This window comes from Tenebrio molitor, chromosome 9 (assembly GCF_963966145.1).
Source record: "Tenebrio molitor chromosome 9, icTenMoli1.1, whole genome shotgun sequence".
NCBI classification, from domain to species: Eukaryota; Metazoa; Arthropoda; class Insecta; order Coleoptera; family Tenebrionidae; genus Tenebrio; species Tenebrio molitor.
In genome coordinates, this window is record NC_091054.1 from 3,002,622 (window position 1) to 3,023,682 (window position 21,061).

General features: G+C 35.2%; 2 protein-coding genes across 4 annotated transcripts; one reads left to right on the plus strand and one right to left on the minus strand.

The window, feature by feature from the left end:
• Positions 1–747: 747 nt before the first annotated feature.
• On the minus strand, positions 748–2,592 carry LOC138139119 (terpene synthase-like). 2 transcript variants are annotated; one of them, XM_069059291.1, is made up of 8 exons: positions 2,433–2,592; positions 2,071–2,139; positions 1,864–2,018; positions 1,668–1,812; positions 1,498–1,618; positions 1,304–1,446; positions 1,151–1,253; positions 748–1,070 (listed from the first exon to the last, which is right to left on the minus strand). In XM_069059291.1, the coding sequence occupies exons 2-8, from the start codon at positions 2,131–2,133 to the stop codon at positions 868–870; spliced, it is 933 nt and encodes a 310-aa protein (XP_068915392.1). In that variant the 5' UTR covers positions 2,134–2,139; positions 2,433–2,592; the 3' UTR covers positions 748–867. The 2 variants fall into 2 exon arrangements, with proteins under 2 accessions (XP_068915392.1, XP_068915393.1); XM_069059292.1 differs by having other exon boundaries at positions 2,071–2,155; positions 2,433–2,527.
• Positions 2,593–5,137: 2,545 nt separating this feature from the next.
• Positions 5,138–7,695, plus strand: LOC138139410 (terpene synthase-like). Of its 2 annotated transcripts, none has more exons than XM_069059670.1 (7): positions 5,138–5,257; positions 5,658–5,818; positions 5,872–6,016; positions 6,066–6,186; positions 6,242–6,384; positions 6,444–6,546; positions 6,643–7,686. In XM_069059670.1, exons 1-7 carry the CDS (start codon positions 5,192–5,194, stop codon positions 6,855–6,857), a joined length of 954 nt encoding a protein of 317 aa, XP_068915771.1. In that variant the 5' UTR covers positions 5,138–5,191; the 3' UTR covers positions 6,858–7,686. The 2 variants fall into 2 exon arrangements, with proteins under 2 accessions (XP_068915771.1, XP_068915770.1); XM_069059669.1 differs by having other exon boundaries at positions 5,144–5,272; positions 6,643–7,695.
• The last annotated feature ends 13,366 nt before the right edge of the window (positions 7,696–21,061 follow it).

Sequence of the window (21,061 nt, forward strand, 5' to 3'; positions counted from 1 at the left end):
TTACATACATTCGGCAACAATTAATCGAAAACAACCACAGTTACGCTATTAGGAAAATTTTGAACCAATAATAAGTAGGTACATGGAATTTCCTAAACTATTATTATTTTAAAACTGTGTTAAAGTCCAAGACTCGGACCGACCATCGTGGCCAAGCGCCTAGCGCGCCACTTTGCACTGGGGAGGTCCCGGGTTCTAATCCGGGGGCCGCCGCCTGACTTGGTGTGGGTTTTTTCAGGAGTTTTCCCACATCACATCGTGGTATGAGCACAGGTCAGGTCAGGTCAGGTCAGGTCTCATATCACAGACAAAGGCGAGAAAAACCTACTACCATCTTCCTTCCCACCCATCCTCACTGTACCATCCCGAAGCTTCCCGTCAGTGTCGCGGAAAACGCTCTGGAAAGCCTCAGCAGCCAGCTCTCCCTCGGAGATGCTTTTTTTTTCTTTCAAGACTAGAGAAACTAATGATAATTTTGTCCAAGCCTTCCCCAAAAACTAAAAGCGTCACTCTGGTTAGATCTCTGGAGTGAAATTTTCAAAAACAGAAAAATTTCAACTAGATACGGATTTATGTCTTTTTTTTTACTTTTTTTAGTTTTTTTTTTAAGGAAAACATTATTTTGCTATCACGTACTATTTGCCTAGGTGTCACTTTCTCACTTCCCGCATATCAAAATTTGTCATTGTAACATTTCCATGTATTTCCATGTTAAGAGAATTCAATTGCTTTACAAAAAACACAACATTAAAACAATTTTGTTTACATTTATTTTACATTTGCGGAAAACCTTTGCACCTTTAAGATATTGCACATTTGATAAACAACATGTTTACTTTGTACCTAATCAGCGTACAATTCACATTTTCACTTAATGTCCAATTTCAAAAAAATATTATGTAAAAGCTGCAACATGTACGGATTCTCTTCAAATTTCTTCATTTCTTCTTCAGCTTCATTTATTAGATTCTTTAAGGTTTGTTTGGTATATTCAGCACTACCGACCTGTTCCAACAATGCCAGGCAGTATTTGAAGACCTCTGGATTTGTCACGTTTCTGCGTAAAATATCTGCATATTGTTAAGACTTAATACCATATCTAACAATGCCAACAGTTTTTTTATATTTCCATTTGATTTAAAAAGGATACTCATTAACTGATGATCCTTCAAGTGATTTTGAATAGCGTGAACAATTGGGAAGCTAAACTTGCCTTCAGTAAGATTGTCACAGCCATTTTTGTTAATCAAGTGCTAAAATTGATAAATAACTGGTTTCATTAGTTATGACGTGAAGTTCTTACCTCATCTATGGAATATAGATTTGCATAGTCATCATATATGTGGAAGAATTTTCCCAAAATTTTTGCAAATTCAGAAAAGTCTGACTTATTTTCACTGAACAACTGCATTAATTGAATGGTTAGAAGTACGATGCTTCCAGTTTCTAAAACAAATTGGTGTATGATAACCAATTAATTAATACACTTTAGCTTACTGCGTATCGCCATTTTGAGATATTCCTCTTCAGTTGGACATTTCAAAAAATCTCTCCAATTAAGTTCCATACCTTTACCTTTGTGGAATTCTATAAGATGTTCAGTGGCCAGTTTTATAGCCTGAAAATATGAAGTTGTTACAAGAGTTAACCCAAGTTGCCAAATCTACATCATATTTTCCAAGATCACGAATTTTTTCCAATATGATGAACAAGCTGTAGTAGATGGAATTGATCGCATCCGAATTACCATACAACGAATTAGCTGTAGCTGCACCATCACGAAGAAGTGCATTTTCTTCGACATCGATTTGGCTAAAATTAACCGTTAGGCAATATTTTCATCATTTGTCAAAATCATCATACACATAATTGGTAACTCGCCATAACTTGATTATGTTGTTGATCGCCTCGAATTTTTCATTTGGGATTTTGAACCAATAATTCAGAGCTTGCAGTAGCGACGGCCAAATATTCTTGTCGGGCATTTTTGCGGTATGTACAATTGATTGTAGTAAAATCTGCAAACACAACAGATAAAGTCTGACTCTTATTTTAACCAAGTGTACTCACCTGGTCCCTTTTTTTGTCAGCATGATTGCTGTAAAAGATCTGATCTGACGTTACATCAGCCATCGCTTGCTAAAGAATAATACAACTAAATCTGATAAGTTGTTAAATGAATTGCATCAAGCAATAAATACACATATTATTACTAAGTTGGAAGACGTCACTTTCAACAAAAGAACAAAACAAGTCAAAAATCAACGAAAATAAATAATATTCAAAGTGAATCTTGGTCTAAAATATTTTTTTTATTTATACTTTATTTTAGAAAAGTCACTTTTTGTCTACTACTTCCTTTGGTTCGTTTGTTTTAAAACAGACTGTATTAAATTTAACACAAAATAGACAAAAATTAATAAAAAAAGTACCTGGTAAAGTAAAGCTCGCGGATTCTCTGTGATGGTTTTAACACTTATGATACCGAAAGTGTACTAATTATGTGATCCTGATTGTCATGCCAATGCCTTGAGACACCCCACTCTTCCTATCCTTTCACAGCTTGACCAATGGGTGTTGGTTAGCAGCGCCAGGCGATTCTGCTAAGGGTCTAACGCCCAATCAACAATATAGTGTTTTCATGTGACTCTGAGGGTCCACTCACAAAACTACAATATTCTCCAAATTAACAAAGCGGCATTTTGAATTATTTTAAACAAAATGGCCCTTCTGTTTAGATATATTTCAGATAAATTTACTAAGCATATAAAAATCAACGAAACCTACCCAGTTTGATTTTATTTTTTAATTCCATGCTAAATAATGAATCAAATTTATACAGGTCGTTTTTACTTATCTGTCATCGTTTTTGATCAGTGACGCTTCTTTTACCAAAATTCCGAATTACAGCGGTCCTTTCGAAAATTCGTACCTTCCAAATCGTTGCACATAAATTCAAATGATTGACGGTGTTTGATTTCTCAATGTTTGCCGCCTCTGCTGAGTGTTTACTCAACAACCTGCTCAGTCGCATATGCCTACTACGATTTTTTAAACATAACGAAATAAAAATGTCAAAAACTCATTTTTTTCAAATGGCACCCCGTATTTATTATTGCACTGGTCGAAAGCTTTTTTGACAAGCTTTTGAACAATATCAGGTTTGTATAGTCGAATCTGAAAATCTAGGGTGCTATCGCTAAATTTGGTGCAATTTTTCCGTTAAAAAGACAATACAAAAATCTAGTAGGCCTAACAAAAGATAATCACACAATATGGTCACTCCATAAAGATGAATCAACCAACAAAACAATGTTTAACAATTAAACATTTAATTATTTTAGTCATTTTTAGTGATTTTAAGATAGCACCCTAGATTTTCACATTCACTATACAAACCCCATACCGTTGGAAAGCTTGTCAAAAAAGCTTTCAACGAGTGCAATAATAAATGCGGAGTGCCATTTGAAAAAAATGAATTTTTGACATTTTTAATTTGTTATATTTAAAAAATCGCAGTAGGCATATGCGACTAAGTACGTTATTGAGTAAACACTTAAAAGATGCTGCAAACATTCAGGAATCAAACAGCGTCAATTATTTTAACTTATGTGCAACTATTTGGAAGGTACGAATTTTCGAAAGGACCCCTGAAATTCGGAATTCTGGTAAAAAAGCGCCACTGATCAAAAACAATGGCAGATAAGTAAAAACGACTCGTGTAGATTTGATTCACAATTTAGCATAGAATCCAAAAATGAAATCAAACTGGGTAGGTTCCATTTAAAAAAACATAACTTTAGTGTTTTTGTAATATTGGGACAGCCTGTATATATACCGCAATATTTTCCGAATGTGCAGTAGAAGCGTAGCTGTCATCTAGAAAAAAGAAAAAGTTGATATCTTTAATAACAAACAAGTTATGGAGCTTTTTCGCAGCTCTGGGACACCCTTTATAAAGGGATTTTTATTTTTTTTATTTTTCACACTCTGTTGGTGTCACAGAAAAGCACATAAATACTTACGTAAACTTAGTAAATAATCTGTTCAAACAGAATTGTTGAATATATGGTACAGGCTGTTTGATAAAAAACACCTCAACCCATAACTTTTTTATTTATTATCCTAGTTCAATGAACAAAAAAACCAAAGATATGGTTTTTCATGCGCTACGAAGCAGCCATAAAATATTTGTTTTTTGGCGTTATTTTCAATAGCTAACGATAGTCAACTTTTTTTTTTTAAATGGGCACCTGTAGTTTTTTAGGCTTAGTCTAGTAAAGTATTTTTTTCTGAATCTAATGATGTATTAAAAGTTATCGTTTGGTTCATAGCTGACTGAAAAAAAAATTAAATAATTTGTAATTGTGGTTCAGCTTATTATGAAATTTTCGAGTGTGCCGTGAAAAACAACTGGAATACAAATAGCAACAAATGTCAAGTGTGAGTTTGAAAAATTTCAGATGCAATCTTGAAGAGTTTTATTATTATTTTCTTGGAAAACATGAATAATAATAATCATTATTATTATTTTTTCTATTAAATTTTTGTTTTTGACTAATTACGATTTTTATTACACTCGAACATAAAATAATAGTCAAATGCATGACTGACAACGTTGTTATTTTATACTTAAATAAAAAAAGTTTAAAAAAGCAGATGAAAATTTCTAAGTTGACGTTTAGATGACATTTATCGTACTTTGTATTCCAATTGTTTTTCACGGCACTCTTAAAAATTTTATAATAAGCTGAACCACAAAAAATTGTTTTATTTTTTTTTCAGTTAGCTATGAACCAAATGATAACTTTCAATACATCATTAGATTCAGAAAAAAATACCTTGCCAGACCAAGCCTAAAAAACTACATATGTCCATTAAAAAAAAAAGTTGACTATCGTTAGCTATTGAAGATAACGCCAAAAAAAAATATATTTTATAGCTGTTTTATAGCGCTTGAAAAACCATATCTTTGATTTTTTTGTTCATTGAAATCGGGTAATAAATAAAAAAGTTATGAGTTGAGGCGTTTTTCATCAAACAGCCTGTATATCTTATAAGAAAAGGAAAGGTTTGACCTCCGAAAATGTATGTCATCATATACCACAAACGGGTTATTAAATAAAATATGGAATTCAAGCTGTTGTATTTTAAGAAGTGAAGACGCATTGGTACAGTCAGTTCTAACAGAATGGTCGACCAAACTGTACACGCATCTTCACATAGTGAAACCAAACATAACCTAGATGAAGATGAAGTACGAAATAGTTATGTATGTATCAAGGGCATTATGAAGATGTTTATGTTCGAGGGCAACCAGTGTAAAAGGTCGAGGGCCGCCAGGCCCGAGAGTTTTTAAGGTGCCCAAGAGCATAAACATCGAATAATGCCCGTGGTGCATACAACGTTTTATGTTTCACTGCATTTGAATTTGTAAATTGTGAACTTGATTTTGCTAAATTTCCTAGTTTGCGGTGGCTCGTATCTATGACGACTTGTTTGAGCGGGCGTAATAAGCGGGCATTATGATTTATACGCCCTAGGGCATTATAGCCTACTTAATATATTTCGATGTCAAGGTATAAAAAACAAATAATGATTCAGTGAAACATAAATAATTTTCTTGTCTTGAAACTTACATCTAATTTTGTTTGTAGATTGTATTATTGCCCTTTTCCTACATCAAACAAGAAAAATTCGAAAATAAAAGTATATTAGCAAAAATATGGTGTGCTTTTGACCACTGGTTCAACGTCCCTAAGAATAAATTTATTAAAATAACAGGTGTATCGGAGAAAATCTACACTGTGGGCCTTTTGTACAATAAGTTATTACACAGTTGTATACATAATAATTTTTATCAAATTTCAGAACGGACGATGTGACGGATGATTCAGAACTTCGTGGAGGAATTCCAACCGCCCATTTAATATATGGTGTCGCAAGAACATGTAACGTCACGAATTATGTTTTATTGACTGAAATGGACAAGCTTCTTGATCTTCAAGAACCAAAGGTACTACAACAGTAATTGTTCGTGAAGTCTCACATTCAGTCTGTTTTAGGTTATTGACTATTTTATAGAAATGGGACTTGAGCTTGTTAGAAGTCAAGGACTTGACATTTATTACAGGAATAAATGTATCTGTCCAACTGAAAGCGAATATGTTGAATTTGCACGTGGCAGTAAATTACAACAACTTTGCATCATTATAAAATAATTTGTGGCATTCTTTTACAGAATTTACTCCTTTGGTTACATTTGTAGTTCGTCTACTGCAACTATTTAGCAATAATAAAACGACAGACTTCAGCGTACTGATTGAGAAATTATCTCTATTTTGCCAAATCTATAACGACTACTTGAGTCTTCACTCCAAGAAGGTAAACTCTACAACTTTTTATATTTGGTCAAAGTTTCTTGAGCTTCATCTTTTGCTTAGTATTCAACACTTAAAACGTTTTGCGATGATGTCAGTGAAGGAAAATTCAGCTTTCCAATAATCCACGCTATTCGGAGCCAACCCAATGATGTACGAATACTGAGTATCCTTTACATAGTTGAAGATATTGGTAATTCATGTAATTTAAATAGCTTCTCTACGTGTTTTCAAAAATTGCAAACTTAACTGATAAAATTAGATATTCTGAAGCAGAAAACCAGAGATATTGAAATTAAGAAACATTTTGTGTGCTTACTTGAAAAATTTGGAAGCTTCGAATACACAAGAAAGAAATTAGAAAAACTGAGGGACGAAGCCATCGAAGAAATGAATAGGATAGGTAAGAATCCAAGAATGGAAGAAATTTTCAAAATCATGTTGAACAATTTGGAAAATGAAGTTAATTGCGATTGAAAAGATCAAGAAAAATATACTTTTGGTAAATTGTAAATTGACATTTTTAGATTATCTTATAACAAGAGTTTTTTTCCAATTAATAACCATTTGTAACTATGAAATTTATATTTAAGATTAAATAAATTAAAAAATAATTAAAAAAAAATAAATAAATAAATAAATTAAAAATTCATTTTTTTTTAAATCTTTTTAATTTATTTAATATTTACCTGTTAATTACATACAAATTGAGGAAAAAGAAAAGGAATCAGAGCAGGCGTTGAGGCGTTGCAAATTATCGGTCATGTCGCAGCGGAATTTTGTGCAAATAAGCGTTCAGTGCATGTGCGTAGACAATTTGTGGTCTCTTTATAATAAATTTTTATAATGAATTTTAGGCGTCGGAATTATAATTGTGCATTTTATTATTATTATCTGATGATGGAGAAAATTTATAAAATAAACATGAGCAACATTTTACATTCGTAAAAATGGATAGGCTGTGATATGACATTTGGTGGGGGTGTGCATAGATGGAAAATAGTCAGTCGAGTCCATTCTTCGCAAAATAGGGGTGTTCAAAAAAATTAACAATCAGCTGATTGTAATTTGTCACGCCACTGGAATATTTTGTCCGCGCAGATTTCCACACCAAATGTCATATCTCAGACCGGCGTTACTCTAATTTACCAGCTTTATTGTCAAACGCGACGCCACTGCTAAGCAGATTTTTCAGTGTGTAAACGATTTATAAGACAAATAAAACCACATGTCTGACCTCAACAATTAATTAATTTCAAAATGTATGTCATCATGTCAATAACAACAACCACAGGTTTATACAGGGTGGTCCCGATATAACCTGCCAAAAAAATTTTGGGTCATTAGAAGGATCTAACAAGTCCAAAAAACCCCTTTTCATTAGGTCCAAAATTATGGGGATAAATTAACCCCTATCGACACCCATTCGACGCAGCTGACCATAAAAATACGTACCTGAATCGTTTATGACAAATCTGACAAACTAAATCAAATTAATGATATTTATTGAAAACGCTGTACACTGTGTGCGTTAATTCACCAGCTTATTTAGGTACAAAAGCTGATTTTGTAGACTGAGATGAATGAGTAATAAATAAAGTGGTGTTCTTCAATGTGTAAATAAATGTAGAGGTAGAGTGTGCAAGATTGTGGAAAAACTGTGTAATAAGAGTATCGTCTTAATTGTGATTAAATAGCCAAAATAATGTATTCAATAAATTTATTTTCCGACGACCACTATGAAAAATGCGTAAATTCGCACAAATGACTATTATTGAAAGTTGGCTATTGCATGCAAATAGCGAACCCGTGTGCAATGAAACTGGTTAGGCAATCAGATACCTTCTAGCCTGTGCACAATGAAATTATTGCACACAGTTGTAGTAACCATGGCCACCAATGTATGTTTTGTCCGCAGCTCTGTCGAATAATATTTGAAGTTTGAAGGAATACCGAATATTAGCGTTTTTTTTTCGTGATCGTCGGAAAAATATCGTGTATACCACGTGTTGAAAATTTTTCGAAAAAAAACATGTACCCCTTCTATATATATATATAGCTCCCTTATTAAGCAACATATGGCAATGAATTTCGCACTGTTGGATTGCCCTTGTCAAGGCGCTTCTTCTGAGTCGAAAAAAATTTACCTGGATTTTTTCATTTTAGAGAAAATCGCAAAAAACCAAAAAATGCATATTTTTGGCTCCCACAGCAAAAAATGGGTTCAATGGCCGGAACTTTTACTATACCTGAATTCAACTGACCCTATACAATAACTGACAGCAATTTGGTTCGAATCGGCAACAAAAAATTTTTCGAAAAAAACCATGTACTCCCCCCCTCCCCTTCTATATAATTTTCACTTCAGAAAATCATTTAAACGCCCATAGCTCCCTTATTAAGCAACATATGGCAATGAATTTTGCACCGTTGGATTGCCCTTGTCAAGGCGCTTCTTCTGAGTCGAAAAAAATTGACCTGGATTTTTTCATTTTAGAGAAAATCGCAAAAAACAAAAAAATGCATATTTTTGGCTCCGACAGCAAAAAATGGGTTCAATGGCCGGAACTTTTACTATACCTGAATTCAACTGACCCTATACAATAACTGACAGCAATTTGGTTCGAATCGGCGACAAAAAAATTTTCGAAAAAAACCATGTACTCCCGCCTTCTATATAATTTTCACTTCGGAAAATCATTTAAACGCCCATAGCTCCCTTATTAAGCAACATATGGCAATGAATTTTGCACCGTTGGATTGCCCTTGTCAAAGCGCTTCTTCTGAGTCGAAAAAAGTTTACCTGGATTTTTTCATTTTAGAGAAAATCGCAAAAAACCAAAAAATGCATATTTTTGGCTCCCACAGCAAAAAATGGGTTCAATGGCCGGAACTTTTACTATACCTGAATTCAACTTACCCTATACAATAACTGACAGCAATTTGGTTCGAATCGGCGACAAAAAATTTTTCGAAAAACATCATTACTCCCCCCTTCTATATAATTTTCACTTCGGAAAATCATTTAAACGCCCATAGCTCCCTTATTAAGCAACATATGGCAATGAATTTTGCACCGTTGGATTGCCCTTGTCAAGGCGCTTCTTCTGAGTCGAAAAAAATTGACCTGGATTTTTTCATTTTAGAGAAAATCGCAAAAAACCAAAAAATGCATATTTTTGGCTCCGACAGCAAAAAATGGGTTCAATGGCCGGAACTTTTACTATACCTGAATTCAACTGACCCTATACAATAACTGACAGCAATTTGGTTCGAATCGGCGACAAAAAAATTTTCGAAAAAAACCATGTACTCCCCCCTTCTATATAATTTTCACTTCGGAAAATCATTTAAACGCCCATAGCTCCCTTATTAAGCAACATATGGCAATGAATTTTGCACCGTTGGATTGCCCTTGTCAAAGCGCTTCTTCTGAGTCGAAAAAAGTTTACCTGGATTTTTTCATTTTAGAGAAAATCGCAAAAAACCAAAAAATGCATATTTTTGGCTCCCACAGCAAAAAATGGGTTCAATGGCCGGAACTTTTACTATACCTGAATTCAACTGACCCTATACTATAACTGACAGCAATTTGGTTCGAATCGGCGACAAAAAATTTTTCGAAAAAAACCATGTACTCCCCCCTTCTATATAATTTTTACTTCGGAAAATCATTTAAATGCCCATAGCTCCCTTATTAAGCAACATATGGCAATGAATTTTGCACCGTTGGATTGCCCTTGTCAAGGCGCTTCTTCTGAGTCGAAAAAAATTGACCTGGATTTTTTCATTTTAGAGAAAATCGCAAAAAACCAAAAAATGCATATTTTTGGCTCCGACAGCAAAAAATGGGTTCAATGGCCGGAACTTTTACTATACCTGAATTCAACTTACCCCATACAATAACTGACAGCAATTTGGTTCGAATCGGCGACAAAAAATTTTTCGAAAAAAACCATGTACTCCCCCCTTCTATATAATTTTCACTTCGGAAAATCATTTAAACGCCCATAGCTCCCTTATTAAGCAACATATGGCAATGAATTTTGCACCGTTGGATTGCCCTTGTCAAGGCGCTTTTTCTGAGTCGAAAAAAATTGACCTGGATTTTTTCATTTTAGAGAAAATCGCCAAAAACCAAAAAATGCATATTTTTGGCTCCGACAGCAAAAAATGGGTTCAATGGCCGGAACTTTTACTATACCTGAATTCAACTTACCCCATACAATAACTGACAGCAATTTGGTTCGAATCGGCGACAAAAAATTTTTCGAAAAAAACCATGTACTCCCCCCTTCTATATAATTTTTACTTCGGAAAATCATTTAAACGCTCATAGCTCCCTTATTAAGCCACATATGGCAATGAATTTTGCACCGTTGGATTGCCCTTGTCAAAGCGCTTCTTCTGAGTCGAAAAAAGTTTACCTGGATTTTTTCATTTTAGAGAAAATCGCAAAAAACCAAAAAATGCATATTTTTGGCTCCCACAGCAAAAAATGGGTTCAATGGCCGGAACTTTTACTATACCTGAATTCAACTTACCCTATACAATAACTGACAGCAATTTGGTTCGAATCGGCGACAAAAAATTTTTCGAAAAAAATCATGTACTCCCCCCTTCTATATAATTTTCACTTCGGAAAATCATTTAAACGCCCATAGCTCCCTTATTAAGCAACATATGGCAATGAATTTTGCACCGTTGGATTGCCCTTGTCAAAGCGCTTCTTCTGAGTCGAAAAAAGTTTACCTGGATTTTTTCATTTTAGAGAAAATCGCAAAAAACCAAAAAATGCATATTTTTGCCTCCCACAGCAAAAAATGGGTTCAATGGCCGGAACTTTTACTATACCTGAATTCAACTTACCCTATACAATAACTGACAGCAATTTGGTTCGAATCGGCGACAAAAAATTTTTCGAAAAAAACCATGTACTCCCCCCTTCTATATAATTTTTACTTCGGAAAATCATTTAAACGCTCATAGCTCCCTTATTAAGCCACATATGGCAATGAATTTTGCACCGTTGGATTGCCCTTGTCAAAGCGCTTCTTCTGAGTCGAAAAAAGTTTACCTGGATTTTTTCATTTTAGAGAAAATCGCAAAAAACCAAAAAATGCATATTTTTGGCTCCCACAGCAAAAAATGGGTTCAATGGCCGGAACTTTTACTATACCTGAATTCAACTGACCCTATACTATAACTGACAGCAATTTGGTTCGAATCGGCAACAAAAAATTTTTCGAAAAAAACCATGTACTCCCCCCTTCTATATAATTTTCACTTCGGAAAATCATTTAAATGCCCATAGCTCCCTTATTAAGCAACATATGGCAATGAATTTTGCACCGTTGGATTGCCCTTGTCAAGGCGCTTCTTCTGAGTCGAAAAAAATTGACCTGGATTTTTTCATTTTAGAGAAAATCGCAAAAAACCAAAAAATGCATATTTTTGGCTCCGACAGCAAAAAATGGGTTCAATGGCCGGAACTTTTACTATACCTGAATTCAACTTACCCCATACAATAACTGACAGCAATTTGGTTCGAATCGGCGACAAAAAATTTTTCGAAAAAAACCATGTACTCCCCCCTTCTATATAATTTTCACTTCGGAAAATCATTTAAACGCCCATAGCTCCCTTATTAAGCAACATATGGCAATGAATTTTGCACCGTTGGATTGCCCTTGTCAAGGCGCTTCTTCTGAGTCGAAAAAAATTGACCTGGATTTTTTCATTTTAGAGAAAATCGCAAAAAACCAAAAAATGCATATTTTTGGCTCCGACAGCAAAAAATGGGTTCAATGGCCGGAACTTTTACTATACCTGAATTCAACTTACCCCATACAATAACTGACAGCAATTTGGTTCGAATCGGCGACAAAAAATTTTTCGAAAAAAACCATGTACTCCCCCCTTCTATATAATTTTTACTTCGGAAAATCATTTAAACGCTCATAGCTCCCTTATTAAGCCACATATGGCAATGAATTTTGCACCGTTGGATTGCCCTTGTCAAAGCGCTTCTTCTGAGTCGAAAAAAGTTTACCTGGATTTTTTCATTTTAGAGAAAATCGCAAAAAACCAAAAAATGCATATTTTTGGCTCCCACAGCAAAAAATGGGTTCAATGGCCGGAACTTTTACTATACCTGAATTCAACTTACCCTATACAATAACTGACAGCAATTTGGTTCGAATCGGCGACAAAAAATTTTTCGAAAAAAATCATGTACTCCCCCCTTCTATATAATTTTCACTTCGGAAAATCATTTAAACGCCCATAGCTCCCTTATTAAGCAACATATGGCAATGAATTTTGCACCGTTGGATTGCCCTTGTCAAGGCGCTTCTTCTGAGTCGAAAAAAATTGACCTGGATTTTTTCATTTTAGAGAAAATCGCAAAAAACCAAAAAATGCATATTTTTGGCTCCGACAGCAAAAAATGGGTTCAATGGCCGGAACTTTTACTATACCTGAATTCAACTTACCCCATACAATAACTGACAGCAATTTGGTTCGAATCGGCGACAAAAAATTTTTCGAAAAAAACCATGTACTCCCCCCTTCTATATAATTTTTACTTCGGAAAATCATTTAAACGCTCATAGCTCCCTTATTAAGCCACATATGGCAATGAATTTTGCACCGTTGGATTGCCCTTGTCAAAGCGCTTCTTCTGAGTCGAAAAAAGTTTACCTGGATTTTTTCATTTTAGAGAAAATCGCAAAAAACCAAAAAATGCATATTTTTGGCTCCCACAGCAAAAAATGGGTTCAATGACCGGAACTTTTACTATACCTGAATTCAACTGACCCTATACTATAACTGACAGCAATTTGGTTCGAATCGGCGACAAAAAATTTTTCGAAAAAAACCATGTACTCCCCCCTTCTATATAATTTTCACTTCGGAAAATCATTTAAATGCCCATAGCTCCCTTATTAAGCAACATATGGCAATGAATTTTGCACCGTTGGATTGCCCTTGTCTAGGCGCTTCTTCTGAGTCGAAAAAAATTGACCTGGATTTTTTCATTTTAGAGAAAATCGCAAAAAACCAAAAAATGCATATTTTTGGCTCCGACAGCAAAAAATGGGTTCAATGGCCGGAACTTTTACTATACCTGAATTCAACTTACCCCATACAATAACTGACAGCAATTTGGTTCGAATCGGCGACAAAAAATTTTTCGAAAAAAACCATGTACTCCCCCCTTCTATATAATTTTCACTTCGGAAAATCATTTAAATGCCCATAGCTCCCTTATTAAGCCACATATGGCAATGAATTTTGCACCGTTGGATTGCCCTTGTCAAAGCGCTTCTTCTGAGTCGAAAAAAGTTTACCTGGATTTTTTCATTTTAGAGAAAATCGCAAAAAACCAAAAAATGCATATTTTTGGCTCCGACAGCAAAAAATGGGTTCAATGGCCGGAACTTTTACTATACCTGAATTCAACTTACCCCATACAATAACTGACAGCAATTTGGTTCGAATCGGCGACAAAAAATTTTTCGAAAAAAACCATGTACTCCCCCCCTTCTATATAATTTTCACTTCGGAAAATCATTTAAATGCCCATAGCTCCCTTATTAAGCAACATATGGCAATGAATTTTGCACCGTTGGATTGCCCTTGTCAAGGCGCTTCTTCTGAGTCGAAAAAAATTGACCTGGATTTTTTCATTTTAGAGAAAATCGCAAAAAACCAAAAACTGCATATTTTTGGCTCCGACAGCAAAAAATGGGTTCAATGGCCGGAACTTTTACTATACCTGAATTCAACTTACCCCATACAATAACTGACAGCAATTTGGTTCGAATCGGCGACAAAAAATTTTTCGAAAAAAATCATGTACTCCCCCCTTCTATATAATTTTCACTTCGGAAAATCATTTAAACGCCCATAGCTCCCTTATTAAGCAACATATGGCAATGAATTTTGCACCGTTGGATTGCCCTTGTCAAGGCGCTTCTTCTGAGTCGAAGAAAATTGACCTGGATTTTTTCATTTTAGAGAAAATCGCAAAAAACCAAAAAATGCATATTTTTGGCTCCGACAGCAAAAAATGGGTTCAATGGCCGGAACTTTTACTATACCTGAATTCAACTGACCCTATACTATAACTGACAGCAATTTGGTTCGAATCGGCGACAAAAAATTTTTCGAAAAAAACCATATACTCCCCCCTTCTATATAATTTTCACTTCGGAAAATCATTTAAATGCCCATAGCTCCCTTATTAAGCAACATATGGCAATGAATTTTGCACCGTTGGATTGCCCTTGTCAAGGCGCTTTTTCTGAGTCGAAAAAAATTGACCTGGATTTTTTCATTTTAGAGAAAATCGCAAAAAACCAAAAAATGCATATTTTTGGCTCCGACAGCAAAAAATGGGTTCAATGGCCGGAACTTTTACTATACCTGAATTCAACTTACCCCATACAATAACTGACAGCAATTTGGTTCGAATCGGCGACAAAAAATTTTTTCCCCCCTTCTATATAATTTTCACTTCGGAAAATCATTTAAACGCTCATAGCTCCCTTATTAAGCCACATATGGCAATGAATTTTGCACCGTTGGATTGCCCTTGTCAAAGCGCTTCTTCTGAGTCGAAAAAAGTTTACCTGGATTTTTTCATTTTAGAGAAAATCGCAAAAAACCAAAAAATGCATATTTTTGGCTCCGACAGCAAAAAATGGGTTCAATGGCCGGAACTTTTACTATACCTGAATTCAACTGACCCTATACTATAACTGACAGCAATTTGGTTCGAATCGGCGACAAAAAATTTTTCGAAAAAAACCATGTACTCCCCCCTTCTATATAATTTTCACTTCGGAAAATCATTTAAATGCCCATAGCTCCCTTATTAAGCAACATATGGCAATGAATTTTGCACCGTTGGATTGCCCTTGTCAAAGCGCTTCTTCTGAGTCGAAGAAAATTGACCTGGATTTTTTCATTTTAGAGAAAATCGCAAAAAACCAAAAAATGCATATTTTTGGCTCCGACAGCAAAAAATGGGTTCAATGGCCGGAACTTTTACTATACCTGAATTCAACTGACCCTATACTATAACTGACAGCAATTTGGTTCGAATCGGCGACAAAAAATTTTTCGAAAAAAACCATATACTCCCCCCTTCTATATAATTTTCACTTCGGAAAATCATTTAAATGCCCATAGCTCCCTTATTAAGCAACATATGGCAATGAATTTTGCACCGTTGGATTGCCCTTGTCTAGGCGCTTCTTCTGAGTCGAAAAAAATTGACCTGGATTTTTTCATTTTAGAGAAAATCGCAAAAAACCAAAAAATGCATATTTTTGGCTCCGACAGCAAAAAATGGGTTCAATGGCCGGAACTTTTACTATACCTGAATTCAACTTACCCCATACAATAACTGACAGCAATTTGGTTCGAATCGGCGACAAAAAATTTTTCGAAAAAAACCATGTACTCCCCCCTTCTATATAATTTTTACTTCGGAAAATCATTTAAACGCTCATAGCTCCCTTATTAAGCCACATATGGCAATGAATTTTGCACCGTTGGATTGCCCTTGTCAAAGCGCTTCTTCTGAGTCGAAAAAAGTTTACCTGGATTTTTTCATTTTAGAGAAAATCGCAAAAAACCAAAAAATGCATATTTTTGGCTCCGACAGCAAAAAATGGGTTCAATGGCCGGAACTTTTACTATACCTGAATTCAACTGACCCTATACTATAACTGACAGCAATTTGGTTCGAATCGGCGACAAAAAATTTTTCGAAAAAAACCATGTACTCCCCCCTTCTATATAATTTTCACTTCGGAAAATCATTTAAATGCCCATAGCTCCCTTATTAAGCAACATATGGCAATGAATTTTGCACCGTTGGATTGCCCTTGTCTAGGCGCTTCTTCTGAGTCGAAAAAAATTGACCTGGATTTTTTCATTTTAGAGAAAATCGCAAAAAACCAAAAAATGCATATTTTTGGCTCCCACAGCAAAAAATGGGTTCAATGGCCGGAACTTTTACTATACCTGAATTCAACTGACCCTATACTATAACTGACAGCAATTTGGTTCGAATCGGCGACAAAAAATTTTTCGAAAAAAACCATGTACTCCCCCCTTCTATATAATTTTCACTTCGGAAAATCATTTAAATGCCCATAGCTCCCTTATTAAGCAACATATGGCAATGAATTTTGCACCGTTGGATTGCCCTTGTCAAGGCGCTTCTTCTGAGTCGAAAAAAATTGACCTGGATTTTTTCATTTTAGAGAAAATCTCAAAAAACCAAAAAATGCATATTTTTGGCTCCGACAGCAAAAAAATGGGTTCAATGGCCGGAACTTTTACTATACCTGAATTCAACTTACCCCATACAATAACTGACAGCAATTTGGTTCGAATCGGCGACAAAAAATTTTTTCCCCCCTTCTATATAATTTTCACTTCGGAAAATCATTTAAACGCCCATAGCTCCCTTATTAAGCAACATATGGCAATGAATTTTGCACCGTTGGATTGCCCTTGTCAAGGCGCTTCTTCTGAGTCGAAAAAAATTGACCTGGATTTTTTCATTTTAGAGAAAATCGCAAAAAACCAAAAAATGCATATTTTTGGCTCCGACAGCAAAAAATGGGTTCAATGGCCGGAACTTTTACTATACCTGAATTCAACTTACCCCATACAATAACTGACAGCAATTTGGTTCGAATCGGCGACAAAAAATTTTTCGAAAAAAACCATGTACTCCCCCCTTCTATATAATTTTTACTTCGGAAAATCATTTAAACGCTCATAGCTCCCTTATTAAGCCACATATGGCAATGAATTTTGCACCGTTGGATTGCCCTTGTCAAAGCGCTTCTTCTGAGTCGAAAAAAGTTTACCTGGATTTTTTCATTTTAGAGAAAATCGCAAAAAACCAAAAAATGCATATTTTTGGCTCCCACAGCAAAAAATGGGTTCAATGGCCGGAACTTTTACTATACCTGAATTCAACTTACCCTATACAATAACTGACAGCAATTTGGTTCGAATCGGCGACAAAAAATTTTTCGAAAAAAATCATGTACTCCCCCCTTCTATATAATTTTCACTTCGGAAAATCATTTAAACGCCCATAGCTCCCTTATTAAGCAACATATGGCAATGAATTTTGCACCGTTGGATTGCCCTTGTCAAGGCGCTTCTTCTGAGTCGAAAAAAATTGACCTGGATTTTTTCATTTTAGAGAAAATCGCAAAAAACCAAAAAATGCATATTTTTGGCTCCGACAGCAAAAAATGGGTTCAATGGCCGGAACTTTTACTATACCTGAATTCAACTTACCCCATACAATAACTGACAGCAATTTGGTTCGAATCGGCGACAAAAAATTTTTCGAAAAAAACCATGTACTCCCCCCTTCTATATAATTTTTACTTCGGAAAATCATTTAAACGCTCATAGCTCCCTTATTAAGCCACATATGGCAATGAATTTTGCACCGTTGGATTGCCCTTGTCAAAGCGCTTCTTCTGAGTCGAAAAAAGTTTACCTGGATTTTTTCATTTTAGAGAAAATCGCAAAAAACCAAAAAATGCATATTTTTGGCTCCCACAGCAAAAAATGGGTTCAATGGCCGGAACTTTTACTATACCTGAATTCAACTTACCCTATACAATAACTGACAGCAATTTGGTTCGAATCGGCGACAAAAAATTTTTCGAAAAAAACCATGTACTCCCCCCTTCTATATAATTTTTACTTCGGAAAATCATTTAAACGCTCATAGCTCCCTTATTAAGCCACATATGGCAATGAATTTTGCACCGTTGGATTGCCCTTGTCAAAGCGCTTCTTCTGAGTCGAAAAAAGTTTACCTGGATTTTTTCATTTTAGAGAAAATCGCAAAAAACCAAAAAATGCATATTTTTGGCTCCCACAGCAAAAAATGGGTTCAATGGCCGGAACTTTTACTATACCTGAATTCAACTTACCCTATACAATAACTGACAGCAATTTGGTTCGAATCGGCGACAAAAAATTTTTCGAAAAAAACCATGTACTCCCCCCTTCTATATAATTTTTACTTCGGAAAATCATTTAAACGCTCATAGCTCCCTTATTAAGCCACATATGGCAATGAATTTTGCACCGTTGGATTGCCCTTGTCAAAGCGCTTCTTCTGAGTCGAAAAAAGTTTACCTGGATTTTTTCATTTTAGAGAAAATCGCAAAAAACCAAAAAATGCATATTTTTGGCTCCCACAGCAAAAAATGGGTTCAATGGCCGACTGACCCTATACTATAACTGACAGCAATTTGGTTCGAATCGGCAACAAAAAATTTTTCGAAAAAAACCATGTACTCCCCCCTTCTATATAATTTTCACTTCGGAAAATCATTTAAATGCCCATAGCTCCCTTATTAAGCAACATATGGCAATGAATTTTGCACCGTTGGATTGCCCTTGTCAAGGCGCTTCTTCTGAGTCGAAAAAAATTGACCTGGATTTTTTCATTTTAGAGAAAATCGCAAAAAACCAAAAAATGCATATTTTTGGCTCCGACAGCAAAAAATGGGTTCAATGGCCGGAACTTTTACTATACCTGAATTCAACTTACCCCATACAATAACTGACAGCAATTTGGTTCGAATCGGCGACAAAAAATTTTTCGAAAAAAACCATGTACTCCCCCCTTCTATATAATTTTCACTTCGGAAAATCATTTAAACGCCCATAGCTCCCTTATTAAGCAACATATGGCAATGAATTTTGCACCGTTGGATTGCCCTTGTCAAGGCGCTTCTTCTGAGTCGAAAAAAATTGACCTGGATTTTTTCATTTTAGAGAAAATCGCAAAAAACCAAAAAATGCATATTTTTGGCTCCGACAGCAAAAAATGGGTTCAATGGCCGGAACTTTTACTATACCTGAATTCAACTTACCCCATACAATAACTGACAGCAATTTGGTTCGAATCGGCGACAAAAAATTTTTCGAAAAAAACCATGTACTCCCCCCTTCTATATAATTTTTACTTCGGAAAATCATTTAAACGCTCATAGCTCCCTTATTAAGCCACATATGGCAATGAATTTTGCACCGTTGGATTGCCCTTGTCAAAGCGCTTCTTCTGAGTCGAAAAAAGTTTACCTGGATTTTTTCATTTTAGAGAAAATCGCAAAAAACCAAAAAATGCATATTTTTGGCTCCCACAGCAAAAAATGGGTTCAATGGCCGGAACTTTTACTATACCTGAATTCAACTTACCCTATACAATAACTGACAGCAATTTGGTTCGAATCGGCGACAAAAAATTTTTCGAAAAAAACCATGTACTCCCCCCTTCTATATAATTTTTACTTCGGAAAATCATTTAAACGCTCATAGCTCCCTTATTAAGCCACATATGGCAATGAATTTTGCACCGTTGGATTGCCCTTGTCAAAGCGCTTCTTCTGAGTCGAAAAAAGTTTACCTGGATTTTTTCATTTTAGAGAAAATCGCAAAAAACCAAAAAATGCATATTTTTGGCTCCCACAGCAAAAAATGGGTTCAATGGCCGGAACTTTTACTATACCTGAATTCAACTGACCCTATACTATAACTGACAGCAATTTGGTTCGAATCGGCAACAAAAAATTTTTCGAAAAAAACCATGTACTCCCCCCTTCTATATAATTTTCACTTCGGAAAATCATTTAAATGCCCATAGCTCCCTTATTAAGCAACATATGGCAATGAATTTTGCACCGTTGAATTGCCCTTGTCAAGGCGCTTCTTCTGAGTCGAAAAAAATTGACCTGGATTTTTTCATTTTAGAGAAAATCGCAAAAAACCAAAAAATGCATATTTTTGGCTCCGACAGCAAAAAATGGGTTCAATGGCCGGAACTTTTACTATACCTGAATTCAACTTACCCCATACAATAACTGACAGCAATTTGGTTCGAATCGGCGACAAAAAATTTTTCGAAAAAAACCATGTACTCCCCCCTTCTATATAATTTTCACTTCGGAAAATCATTTAAACGCCCATAGCTCCCTTATTAAGCAACATATGGCAATGAATTTTGCACCGTTGGATTGCCCTTGTCAAGGCGCTTCTTCTGAGTCGAAAAAAATTGACCTGGATTTTTTCATTTTAGAGAAAATCGCAAAAAACCAAAAAATGCATATTTTTGGCTCCGACAGCAAAAAATGGGTTCAATGGCAGGAACTTTTACTATACCTGAATTCAACTTACCCCATACAATAACTGACAGCAATTTGGTTCGAATCGGCGACAAAAAATTTTTCGAAAAAAACCATGTACTCCCCCCTTCTATATAATTTTTACTTCGGAAAATCATTTAAACGCTCATAGCTCCCTTATTAAGCCACATATGGCAATGAATTTTGGACCGTTGGATTGCCCTTGTCAAGGCGCTTCTTCTGAGTCGAAAAAAATTGACCTGGATTTTTTCATTTTAGAGAAAATCGCAAAAAACCAAAAAATGCATATTTTTGGCTCCGACAGCAAAAAATGGGTTCAATGGCCGGAACTTTTACTATACCTGAATTCAACTTACCCCATACAATAACTGACAGCAATTTGGTTCGAATCGGCGACAAAAAATTTTTCGAAAAAAACCATGTACTCCCCCCTTCTATATAATTTTTACTTCGGAAAATCATTTAAACGCTCAT